At 40.3% G+C, this 13107-nt stretch overlaps 1 protein-coding gene across 14 annotated transcripts in view; it reads left to right on the top strand.

Annotated features, from left to right (window-relative positions):
- Positions 1-13107, top strand: part of mycbp2 (MYC binding protein 2) — a 230805-nt gene that overhangs the window by 118912 nt on the left and 98786 nt on the right. For 13 of the 14 annotated variants that reach the window (XM_085998516.1, XM_085998525.1, XM_085998512.1 and 10 more), the window contains 9 exons: positions 60-334; positions 3448-3669; positions 4209-4400; positions 5187-5393; positions 5509-5640; positions 5864-6042; positions 9050-9192; positions 11291-11391; positions 11514-11732. In XM_085998516.1, coding sequence (XP_085854642.1) covers positions 60-334; positions 3448-3669; positions 4209-4400; positions 5187-5393; positions 5509-5640; positions 5864-6042; positions 9050-9192; positions 11291-11391; positions 11514-11732 — 1670 coding nt within the window. The remainder of the gene's footprint in view (positions 1-59; positions 335-3447; positions 3670-4208; positions 4401-5186; positions 5394-5508; positions 5641-5863; positions 6043-9049; positions 9193-11290; positions 11392-11513; positions 11733-13107) is intronic. The other variant, XM_085998522.1, reaches the window with a different exon arrangement.

The raw sequence follows: 13107 nt of genomic DNA, 5'->3' as shown, positions 1-13107 counted from the left end.
TTCTGATTCGATGGCAGGTTTATTAGAATATGTTGATCTGTTGTTATTTTGCCTTGCAGTTGGTGCTAAAGCAGTGGTGGAGGAAACCAGCAAACTGGCAGAATGTGTGGGAAAGACTCGATCTCTCCTGAGAAAGATTTTATCAGAAGGAGTTGACCATTGTATGTTGAGGCTTGACAATGATCCTCATGGCTACCATTCACAACCCAGGACTCTATTGGAAGCAGTTCTTCAGGAATGCCACAACACTTTTACAGCCTGTTTTCATTCTTTTTATCCTACCCCTGGATTGCAGTGGGCTTGTCTTTGTGACCTGCTTAATTGCCTAGATCAGGTAAGTTGGAGAGAAAAAGACTGCTTTATTTTAATAGAAGCTTAATTCTTTCTAGTTTTTAATATGCATCTGAATATAATACAATACATGGGGTATTTTTATTGGAATAAAAATGATTTTGCGTTATGCCAAAAGCTAAATTTGGTGAGTCTCTTGTAATGGAGACATATAATTAGTGTGTGTGTGTGATATATATGTATGCGCGTGTCTTTTTATAAATTCTAGTTTTGATTATAAATTTTTGTATCGCTAATGCCACAGTTTTGCTCTGAAGTAAAGTAATTTTGCACATACACCAGTGGCAGCATAACTCTTGGAGTAGGATGTTTATCTCTGGAGTTGGATGCTTATCTCTGGAATGCACTAAAGCTAAATAGTATGAGAGCCTGTTATAGGGAGTCTTGTATCGTTTGTGCTTGACGCCATGCGGAGTACAACTCTAGATGAAAAAATACTCTGCGTGATCTCCTGTGCACTCTGTAAACCGAGTATTGAGTCTTCAATGTTATGAGAAAATGGATGCTCCCACTTGCACTTTTCTAATAAAAAACATATTGGCTGCAGATTAGAGCTCTTCATATGCCTAAGGCAGAGTGCAATTTTCAGCCCAGAGTACAGCTCTGGTCTTACCAGCTGCACTCCACACTGCATAGCAACTGTCTCCGACTGGTAGTGTGGGACAAGTGGAGTCTGATAAATGAAAACCTACATGACAAAGATGAAGAGGGAATCTTTCATCTGTTGGTAAATTCTTTACCAATTTTTGACAATGTGCCAACTTGAGTTTTGGCCATTGCCCCAGTGCAGCCCTCATCTTTGTTCCCTTAAGCCCAAGGGGCGCAGACTTAAATGTATTTGGTGGGCAACTAGTTTAAACGTTCATCACCAGATCTGGCTGGACCATATCAAGCACTACCAGGCTCTGCTCTCCTGTGCCACAACTGTTCACTATTCTTGGCTCATCCTGGAATGAAAGATAATCTCTGGCTTCTTTTCTCCATTATCAATCATCTCCATAAACCTATCTACCCTGCCCCTCCATTCTCACCTACAACAAGTGCGAGGAGCTCCTGGACTTGATCGTCACTGGTTCTGCTGCATCAACCCCTTCCCCTTGCCTGCCAAGCCCTACTTTCCCCAAGTTTATATACTGAACCCGTATCTTCCTCTAGTTTTTCTCCTATCTCCCCTTGTGCCCATTTTGTCCATGAGGCCCACATCCTTCTTTCTCAACTCTATTCCCACTAAATTGCTGACCACCCAACTTCCTTCCCTCCCTGGTTGCCATGCTACCCGACATTTTAAACAGTTCCCTTTTCTCGCCCCTCCCTTTTCAGAACTGGCATCATTAGCTCCTTCCTCAAAACTCTCCCTTGACCCCTCTGTCCCCTGCAAACTACCACCCCATTTCCAAACTTCCTTTCCACTCAAGTCCTTGACTGTGTTGTCTCTTCCCAAATGCATGCCCACCTTTCCTGCAAAGTCATGTTTGAACCTCTCCAATTAAATTTCCATCCCTGCCACAGCACTGATTTTCCCTAATCAAAGTCACAAATGACATCCACTGTGAACTTGGTGCACTATCCGCCTTCGTCCTTCACAACCTTTCTGCAGCCTTTGACACTATTGACCACACAATCCTTCTCCAATGCCTCTCCTCCGTTGTCCAGCTGAGTGGGCCTGCCCTCGGATGGTTCCACTCTTAACTATCAATCATAGCCAGAGAATCTCCTGCAATGGCTTCTCTTCCCATCCCGCATCGTTACGTCCGGAGAGTCTCCAAGGATCTATCTTTGCCCCTGTTGTATTCCTCATCTACATGCTGCCCCACAGTGACATCCGAAGACATATCAGGTTCCACTCAGCTCTACCTCTCTCGACCTCTCCACTGCCTCTGTCGGCCTGCTTATCCAACATCCAGTCCTGAATGCGCTGCAATTTCTTGCAACCAAACATTGGGACGACCAAAGCGATAGTCTTCACTCCCCCCACAAAATTCTTTCCCTCTCCACGATTCCATCTCCATCCCTGGCCAACATATTGTGATAAACCAGACTGTTTGCAACCTCAGCGTCCTGTTTGACTCCGAGCAGCGCTTCTCACCTCAAATCCTCCATCACAAAGACCCACTTCCACCTCCGTAACATTGCCCTTCTCTGCCCCTGCCTCAGCCCATCTGCTGCCAAAAACCTCATGATATTGTCACTCCAAGACTCGACTATTCCAATGCTCTCCTGGTTGACTTCCCATCCTCCACGCTTAATAAACTTGAGTTTAATCCAAAACTCTGTTACCCATATGCTATCCTGCATTTCCGCTCGCCCATCAACCCTATGCTCTACACTGGCTCCCAGTCCACCAACCCCTCAAATTTATAATTCTCATCCTCGTGTTCAAAACCCTTCATGACCTTGCCCCTCTCGATCTCTAACCTCCTCCAGCCCTACAATCGATCCTCCAACATTGGCCTCTTACTCATCTCCACTTCCTTTGCCACACCATTGATGGACGTACCTTCAGCTGTCGCTGCCCTTAGCTGTGGAATTCCCTCCCTACACCTCTTTGCCTCTTTACCATTCTCTCCTCCTTAAAACCTACCTCTCTGACTAAACTTATCACCCATCCTAGTATCTCCTTCTTCGGCTCAATGTCAATTTTTGTTTGGTAATGCTTATGTGAAGCACCTTGCACTTTTAACATAGGAAAATGTCCCAATATAAATCCAAGCTGTTTGACAGGTTTATGCTATTATTATTCTGGTTTGGGTTTTTTGCTTTTAATATATTTTTACTGAGACATTGGAAAAGTTTGGTTTTGGTGATATGTTAAATGTGATTTTTTGTTGTTGTTGCTGTTTGCTACTTGCTTAGAGTAAAGGAGAATACTACTGAGCTCATTTCTGACAGTTAAGCCAGTATCTGTTTATTTGAGGTGAATTCTGCTTGAATATCAATGGTGAATTTTTTAGTAATCTAATGGTAGACAGTTGGATTATCAAAACCAATTATTAAAAAAAATGCCTCTGTAGTCTCGTCTTCTGCAGTCTGGACAATTTCATGTTAATTTTTAATTTTTTATACTTGGCAATTAATCTGGGTTTTTTTTCTCATTAGGACATACAGGAAGCTAACTTCAAAACATCGAGTAGTCGGTTACTTGCAGCAGTCATGTCTGCACTCTGCCACTCGTCAGTCAAACTGACCACAATCCTTCCCATTGCCTATGATGGTGAGGTGATGCTTCGGACCTTGGTGAAGCAGACTAGCACAGAGAATGAATCAGCCATGGTTCACAGATTTGCTCTATTAGTAGCTCATATGGAGAAACTCAGCCAGGTGAGAAAGGCAAACACAAGTTGTTGTCAGTTGTATTTCAGGGATTCCCCTTTTGGTTGAAGAACTATAAAATACATTAGCCAGTTGAGCAAGACTAGGGTAATGTATAATTAAGTCTCCCTCCATGTACACCAACAAAAGTATTATTACCAAAAATGCTGTAGATTATATTTCCTGCATCTTGATACTCTAGCTATTGCAAAAGTAACTGACATTAATTGTCCATTTGGATGACTAATGTGAAATTGTAAACTTTAGTTTGCTGCCTCACACTCATGTAAAAACACCAGAAGTTGTGCTAGCCAAGATCTGAGTTTGAAACACGAATCAAATTCACAATATATATATATATATATATATTTTTTTTTCTGGTATGGTGTGGATGAAATCCTGGAGGCCCAATGCATCTTGTTAAAATATGGAATACTGAGACTAGGAGCATTCTGCTAAAAGGAGCTTGAATAAATAGTAAACATTAAAATGAACGAAAATCAGATATTCTTGGATATGCAATAAAATCTTCATCTATTTTCCCCTAGTTTGAAGAAAATATTACAAGTATGACCAGTTTTCGAGAAGTGCTAGAAAAAATGTTGGTCATTGTCGTGCTTCCAGTTCGAAAGAGTCTCAGAAGAGAGGTAGAACTCTTCTCTCCTCTCCTAGTGTCCAATACTTGTGGTCTCCTTGCCAGTATAGTGAGTGAACTCACTGCGTCAGCACTGGGATCTGAGGTAAGAGTCCAGACCTGAGCTGAAAGATTTAGAGCAGGCTTTTGTGACTTTCTGAACTATTTGAAGTTTAATATTCTACAACATATGAATTTTGTGTACTTGTGCCTGAAAATAACTCTTGTGAGCAACATATTAACTCAGTGTTGTACTAAGTAGAGCACATTGTAGTAATTTTCAGAATCACCTTTGCAGTTAAGTTTGAGAAATACTGAGTTAAGACAACATGTGCTCTGGTATACATATAAACATGTCAAATAAGGTAGCCACACTCAACACATTACATGTAATGCTGTAATTATATATCGATAAAGAATTAATGAAATGCTACAAGAAATCCACATTTGAAAAAAATTACTAGACCTGTACCACATGTTGAAGATGTAAGTCAGAGATGGCAGGTGGACAATGAAGCAAAAAAGTGAGGAAGAAAATCATCTAGCAAGCTAGGCCCTGAAATTGAAGGTTTTGGTTTAATTCTCAAACCGAAAGATAATGAGCTTTTTATCCTCAGTTTATTACTCTTCACGATCTTGTAATTGTTTTGTAATGCATCTTGTAATGCATTGTTTTATCCTCCAGTTCTTGTAACATTAAGCATAAAAACTAAATGTATCAAATGCCACTGATGCAGAGCTATTTTTGGGACTGGGCAGGGGCTTCAGAAGCCTTTTTTTCAGCATTTAGTATTCCATGGCCTGCTTCTGTGCCGTAAATACTATGCAAGACTGGAGAAAGCCGTATTTGGTTAAAGACTAGCTTCTTTGAACGTCTTGGTTTCTTTCACAGGTTGATGGATTGAGTTCCCTCCATTCTGTCAAAGCCACACCAAACCGGTTTATTAAAACCAGTCAAGGGCGAAGTTGGAACACTGGTAATGGGTCACCAGATGCAATCTGCTTTTCTGTAGACAAACCTGGGGTAGTTGTGGTAGGGTACCACGTATATGGAGGAGGTGGCATTCATGAATACGAGCTGGAAGTGTTGGTTGATGACGTAAGTTTAGTTTGTTTTTAACTTGAAATAGTAAATAGTTGTGTTTTTGAGTAAATGTTCTATTCTGAGGAATCCAATGGTCCCTTGATTATAATTGAATATTTTTTTTTGACAGAGTGAGCACACTGGTGATTCAGCACATTCTCACAGGTGGACATCCTTAGAACTAGTAAAAGGGACTTACAGCACTGATGACTCGTCCAATGACACAGCAGAAATCAGACTGGATAAAGCCGTACCTTTAAAGGTATGTTTGAGCAGATACTCCTTGCTCTGAAAAGGTTAGATAACCCATTTAGTGTACCCTAAGGTTTTTGTAGCAAATGGGCCAGCACTTTTGCCGTTGAAACAAATGCAGATTTAAACTATTACATGAGAAATTATGATGTTACAAATTTCTAGCATTAATATATTTTGTGCCTAGTTTTTAAGGTTCTGTGTAATGCCTACTAAATATATTGCATTTCTAGGAAAATGTAAAATATGCAGTACGTCTAAGGAACTATGGCAGTCGCACTGCAAATGGAGATGGAGGAATGACGACCATTCAATGCCCAGATGGTGTAACATTCACTTTTAGTACTTGTAGCCTTAGCAGTAATGGAACTAATCAGACTCGAGGTCAGATCCCTCAGGTACTTTATTATAGGTAAGAATACGTATATCCTTTTTAAATTAAGATTTTCCAACATAATTCAGTACCTTTTGTGTTTATGAAACAGTATTACTAAGGAGACTCCAAGTACTAATAAATACCTGAAGCTATTGCTTTTACATGACATTTTGTGTTATTCTAGTCTAGTTGTATTTTAACTTTAGATACATCCTAGCATGAAAAAGCTTATCCAAGAATGACCAAAAGGCATTGCGGTTTGCGTTCTATAATTAGTCTTGCTGATTTTTGATCACCTTGTATGAAGCCGTCTTGTGTTCCCTCGAACAGCTGGGTGAGAACTTCTAAACTTGTGAAAGTAACCAAGCTAGAATATTAGCCAAGACTAGGATTGAAACTCATGATTGGGAAGCCTAACGCTTCTATTCACTGCCCCAAATGTGTCTTTTTAATTTTTTAAAAAACAATTCTACAAACATTTTGCTGCATGAGGAAGGAATTTCGACAATTGGTAGTTTGGGATGGCCTGTTTACAGATTGTCAGTTTTCACTGAACTAGGAACAATTTTGTATCGTGGACTCATCCTAATTCAGTACTGGATTGTCTGCCCAAACTCGTTTTGTGGAAGACCCTTCAGATAACAGTAAGAGAGGAGACCATCAGTCTGGGTAGACTTGATCCAAACCAGGCATTAGATGTAAAAGACCAGTGTGCTAGTTTGCTACACTACCTATTCCCTCTAGCTTAATATACTTGAATTGCAAAGTCATTAAATAATCCAAAATAAAAACAGAGAGATGGGGAATACATAAGTTAGTATCTGTAAAAAGAAAATGTTTATGACATTTCATCTATGTACCTTTCGTCAGATTGAAGGCTAGGGCATTATAGGCATTTTAGTAAGGTTGGAAAAATAAAAAGTGGGGGAAGAGAGCCAACGGATACACCAATCACAGAGAGGGCGTTAACTTGTTAAATGACCTACACCCTGCTTAATAGAAGATAGCTACGAAAGATCATCAGCAGTAAGATACTGCAGACATGTAGAAAGGACAAAAGAATTAAAAGATTGTAGGGGAGAGTGAAAGGATACAAGAGAGGCCTGTGTACAAGCATAAGAGAGGGAGAAATCTGCGCATGCAGAAGATATGAAATTAAAACAGAAAATGCATGCCAATTGCTGCGGATCTGCTAATCATGAAGGAAGAAAAAAAGACTTGCATTTATATAGCGCCTTTCACAACCACAGGACGTCCCAAAGTGCTTTACAGCCAATGAAGTACTTTTCAAGTGTAGTCACTGTTGTAATGTAGGAATCGCGGCAGCCAATTTGCGCACAGCAAGCTCCCACACACAGCAATGTGATGATGACCAGTGGTAAGAGTACAATGGTTGGCCTCTGCACCCCTGGGTTAGGATGATGAATAATTACCAGGTTTCTCCTGGTCCTAATCCCAATCCAGTGTTGGTAAAGTGATTTGTGTGTGGATGCCAGATGAGGTTAAGAAGTTTTAACTTCATCTAACTAAAAATGGACCTTTTGATTCTTTGTGCATGAAAGTTAAAATCTCCAATGTAGTTTCATAATCACTGGAGGGGAGTGGGGGTGTGAAAGAGAGGAAACCCTTTGTCCAATTTTCTCCTGAAAATGTTGACTTCTAGCTTTGGATATGTTTCCATAAATACAAGGCAGTCTCGCCCCAGTGACTACCATTTGTGAGCCCTAATTCTGAGTGTTGGCAGGCTATTGAACCATGGAGATCTGAGATCTAAGCCCTACGACAAGAGGTGGGAGAAGAGTTGGAAGGTAACTAAAGACGAAAAGGTTTTTCAAGGTGGACGAGATAAAGTAAGGTGGACTTTAGGAAAAAAATTGCAGAGAGCATGACGCTGAAGGTGGAATGGAAGGAGGAGGTGTGAACACATAGTAGTCCTGATTCAAGAGCAGAGTGAGAGAGCTGGGATAAAGAAAGCTGCAGGGGAGAAGTTGGAGTGAGGACATGGTGTGGTTTGCAGATGAGAATTTTTAATTTAATACATTGGGTAGAGGGTGGGCCATTGGGGATAGCCAAAACCAGGTGATGGGATGATTGAGAGTATAGACGGTAGAGTTCTAGACGAGTTGGTGTTTTTATAAGGTGTTGCTTGGGAGTTGGTTGTGGAGACATTTAGATAAATGGAGGTGACAAAGGGATGGTTGTGGGTTTCGGGAGTGATGGGAATGAGGTATGATGGAAGTGGTTAATATCTGAGGTAGAAACAAGCACTCTGGATTTGTTGGGGCAAAGCTCGGCTCGGGATTGAACAAAAAGCAGCTGCACATTGGTTGAGGTCTGAGCAAGCAGCTGGGGAGTCGAGGGCCAGGGTTTGAAGTTTATGGTGCACACTGAACTGGATGACTTTGGTCTGGTTATTGTTTAGTTGATGGAAGTTCTGGCTGATCTACAGAAAGGCAGTTGAATATTGCAGCAATGGTGGAGCCCTCCTTACATGACATCCATACATGTGCATTTACAGTAGGAGTGGCTGATTAGCAATTCGGAGCGAGAGCAGTTCTTCTCTCCCTAACCCAGGAGCGCTGTCACCAATTCTAACACATGGTCCCATGACTCAGATCAGCTAGCCCACTGGGGATCAGACCTGGGACCTCTTAGTCTGTATGGCTCCCTAGGTAAACTCATGGAGCCAATGCGGAGCCCAAATATATTTGCTATCTTAGTGTTGACTAAAAGCATTGTTCCTGGTTGTGTCTCTTTTTTTCTCTGTGAGCTATTGGTCACATTTTGTCTGGGGAAAACTGCAGTTTTAAAATCCAGACTCTCTAATGTTAGGTTTTGCATAAACTCTAGGGGGATTTTCTTGGCTGTTCTCATTGTTGTGAATCCTCTTTACTTCAATGCAGTGACTGGTTGGCTTCTGGTTTGTACAAAAGGGCTTGTCAAATATTGTTCTGATTAAATAGATTAGCTGAATTACAATGTACAGAGAATCAAATCTAATGAAGTATTTCACACTAGTAATATGTACCCGTTTAACTTTTAGAAGTGAGTTTGATGGAGATTTGCAATCGCAGCTGCTCAGCAAAGCCAATGAGGAGGATAAAAACTGCAGCAGAGCCCTTTCTGTTGTGTCTGCAGTTGTTCGTGCGGCTAAGGATTTGTTGCATAGGGCCCTGGCTGTAGATGGTATGTATGCATTTTCTTAAATCAGTAACTTGAAATGTTAGTCATTGTCAGTAGTATGTGGACATTTTAAGGGGAAAAATATGTGGCCGATGCTGGGCAGGTGAACTGGCCTGAAGGAAGTGAGCTATGGCAGCTGCCAACTGTTCTGTGTTAAACAAGTGTGGCAGTCTTGTTGAGCTTAATTTCATCAAATGCAAAGCAAAATAAGTTTGAAACTTTACACATCAGTCTACTCCCAAGACGAGAAGATATTTGAAAGAGTTATTTTTCAAGGGCACCAGCATAGTTTGGGAAGAATCCAATCTTCTTCTAAAAATATGAACATTCTGCTCTGTAAAATTGTCAGGACTGATGAAAAAGTGAGATGTTGTAAATCCTGTTGAGACTAAAATAAATTCAGTGGTACTTTGACATCTGTAAATGTATATACAGTATTGCAATAATTATATATTCATATTAACTGTACAACAAATATGAGCATTTGCCAACAGTGTTTTGGCAAAGAGATTAGCAAACCTCATCTTAATGGTAAATCCACTTTGTGATTTGACATGCAAGTTGCGCAGTTCTCAAGCTTTCCTTAATTTTTGCTAAAGTTTTTTGTGAACTTTATTTGTTTCAGGAAACCATAGTTGCTGAACCTTATTTTCTGCCATTGTTTATTTAGTCAATATAAAGAGGCACTTGTCTACCATGTAGATAGGGGAAAAGAGAGTTTATCCATGTGTGCAGTCAGTTCATTTGGGATTGAGATCTTGGGGAAATTAATTGCTAAAATGAGGTTAGCAATCAAGTAGTGGTGAAGGTCTTGCTTATATTTATTCCCTGGCAACCTCATTTTGCTTGTGCAGTGGTCACATCTTGGTCAACATATGGAAACCAGCTGAGGGACATTATTTTGTACTGACTTTTGAGCTTTGTGTTCCAAACTATAAGGATACAAGTCACCTACTCCCAGCTTTTGTACTACTTTGTGTTTTTCTCATTTATATTTAGAGATCGGTAAAATTGGATGAATATTAAATTGCCTACATTAAGCATTGTACTTGTTGTTGAACTTACACAAAATCCTCCACAGCATCCCTCTAAACTGGATTGTAGCTGTATTTAGTTTTGTTCCTTGTGTTCTTCCTGTTGGGATCCCAATGCTGCTGCCTCTAGGAAAGAGCTAGTGTGGCCCAGAATGAGGTCTTTCATAAAGCAGAATAGAGGATGATCCCTGGCCATTCAGCCTCTGAAGTTTCTAAAAGTGACACTGTCCCAGCATTATCATACTTTTATGTAGAAGTTGCATGTCCAAGGATGAATAGCCTATTTAAGTACTTTTTTGTACCGTCAACTCTTTTTGTACCTAACCTGGAAATACTTATAGTTTAATGCAAACTGGATAAATGTGGTAGTTTTCTTTATGAATTTACCCTTTTACTGTGGGGCAAATTTGTAGGCACCCCTCATGTGTATCGCCTGCCAGCTTAACTTTATTTAAGTTACTGAAACTGGAATTTCTTGTTTTAAAACAAGCGATCTGTTTCATTAAAACCCAACTTTCAATTCCATCAGAATTTGGTATGTAGGCATTAAAGGTGCACTATTGTTCATTAGTATTCCGTGCACTGTGGGTCCCAGCAGGGCCACCTTGTGCACCTCCTTGAGAGCAGCATTTGCCAAAGGCAGGGAGCACACACTACCTGTTTGTCCCCTCTGCTGGGTCAACATAGATTGAACGAAATTTTAAATGCACTCGACATAGAAAGTCGTTGGGGCTTCTCTTCCATTTATCTCTAATCACAGCTTTCTTTTGATTACACTGATTTGGGTGATGCAGTCTCAGTTTAGCTGGTGAGCAGACCTTGATACATTGGAGAAGCATCTATGGCATAATAGCGGAAATATTAACCATGGTCATTATATGCACTACCTGTCAGGAAACTGGGTCTGCCTGCAGAGAAGTAAGAATGTACAGCTTGCTAGTTAACAAATATCTTTCTGTGCAGTATATGTTTTATATAATGCTACTTACTTGTGTTAAAATCAGTAAACTGTCATGTTTTACTCACAAACTATAAGAATGGATAAAGCTGTTTATATTTTTATTTAGCTGAAGATATTCCAGAACTACTTAGCTCTTCCAGTCTATTATCTATGCTGCTTCCGCTTATTTTGGCTTACATTGCGCCAGTGGCTGCTAATGTCCCAAAAGTAAGTAATTCTCTTTCTTTCAACGTATTTAGTGCTGTTTTTATTATCATGTGCTTACTCTCACCCTCGGAATTATTCCTTTTGAGTTTTACAGAATGCCATTTTGCTTTTTTTTTGAATAGGCGGCAGTTGAAGTTTTTGGTCTTATACAGGAGCTCCTGCCCCCAGTTGCAACATTAAACCAGAAATATGCTCCGCCTGCCTTCAACCCAAATCAGTCAACAGACAGTGCAACAGGGAATCAGCCTGAGCAAGGCCTCTCAGCTTGTACTACTTCTAGCCATTATGCTGTGGTGGAGAGCGACCATCCTTATAAACCAGCTTGCGTCAGTCAATTGAAGGTATGTGCTAAATAAAACTGTTACTGTATTGCAAATGTATATTCTAATTGTTAATCTTGTCATTAAAAGCTCTCTGTCTAATGGGTGTCCATAGTGTCACACCTTTTGAGCTAAGAGAAGAGTTGCAGTTAGAACATGTAACTAGAAAGACAATGATAATTGGTTAAATGCTCTTTGCTCCTTATATTGGCGATCTCTCTTGTTTAAAAAAAAAAATAACCAACTTGATAAATATCTGGTAAATGGGATTGAGAATTATAAAAACAGAGCTGAATGAATGTTGTATTTAGGTGCTGAGAGGCTGTTTCCCCTGGCTGGAGAGTTCAGAACTAAGGGTCATAGTCTCAGGATAAGGGGACGGCCATTTAGGACAGAGATGAGAAATTTCTTCACTGAGGGTTGTGAATCTTTGGAATACTCTACCTCTGAGGGCTGTGGATGCTCAGTTATTAAGTATATTTAAGACTGAGATAATATATTTTTGGGCACTGAGGGAGGGAATCAAGGGATAGGGTTGGAAAGTGGAGTTGAGGGAAGATCAGCCATGATCTTGCTGAATGCCTACTCCTGCTCCTATTTCTTATGTATCCAACATAATGGTTCCTGAGCTGCTGAGGCTATGGAAATATCATGCTAAAAAAGACAACCCATCAAGTACAGGAAACTTTGTGATATCCGGCACCGACGGGACCGGCGTGTTGCCGATCTATCAAAACTGCCGGACATACAAAGTTAATGTTGAAGCATACGGAGGTTTTCATCTCCGTATCTGACAACAAACACTGTTGCTTAGCAACAGCTTCTAAAGAGTCGGCTGCAGCTGCAAGCGTCTCTAGCTGAAGCTGTTGCTATAGCTACAGACCTTGCAGTGGCTGACTGGGGGGAAAAAAAAGAACGAGATCTAAAAAAACTTACAGAAAACGGCTCCTGATTTTTGCCGTTAGATCGAGTATTCCGGACATACAACCTCCGGATAAACCAAAGTTTCCTGTACTTGGTATAGGATATAAGGTTAGATAAATAAACTGAAAATTTCACTTAGTTTGTCTTGGGGAAAGGTGTGGGAGAAAGAGTAACTTTGTAGAATCTTGCTCAGATTATCAAAAAGGCAGATGAAAGAGCAGATTGCATATGATATTTTAGAAAATAGGCTTGGTGTGCTAAATGTCCCTATTCTTCATGCTCTGCAGAGTGTGATATTTTCTATTTTTCGCATCCATTCTGTTGACCTGTGAAATTTGTGCTGAATTGTGGACAGTTTTACATTGTGAATTTATAATAAGCAAAGGGTTAAGATTGCTCAAACCTATTTTAACTAAAATCCTTCAGAAGGCAATCATCCCATCTGTTTGGGTTAGACTGAAATTCAGATCCT

This window comes from Somniosus microcephalus, chromosome 10 (genome assembly GCF_052327205.1).
Source record: "Somniosus microcephalus isolate GS21.2 chromosome 10, FLI_Smic_1.0, whole genome shotgun sequence".
NCBI lineage: Eukaryota > Metazoa > Chordata > Chondrichthyes > Squaliformes > Somniosidae > Somniosus > Somniosus microcephalus.
Note: the sequence above shows the minus strand (reverse complement) of the source record. Positions and strands in the feature narration are given on the sequence as shown.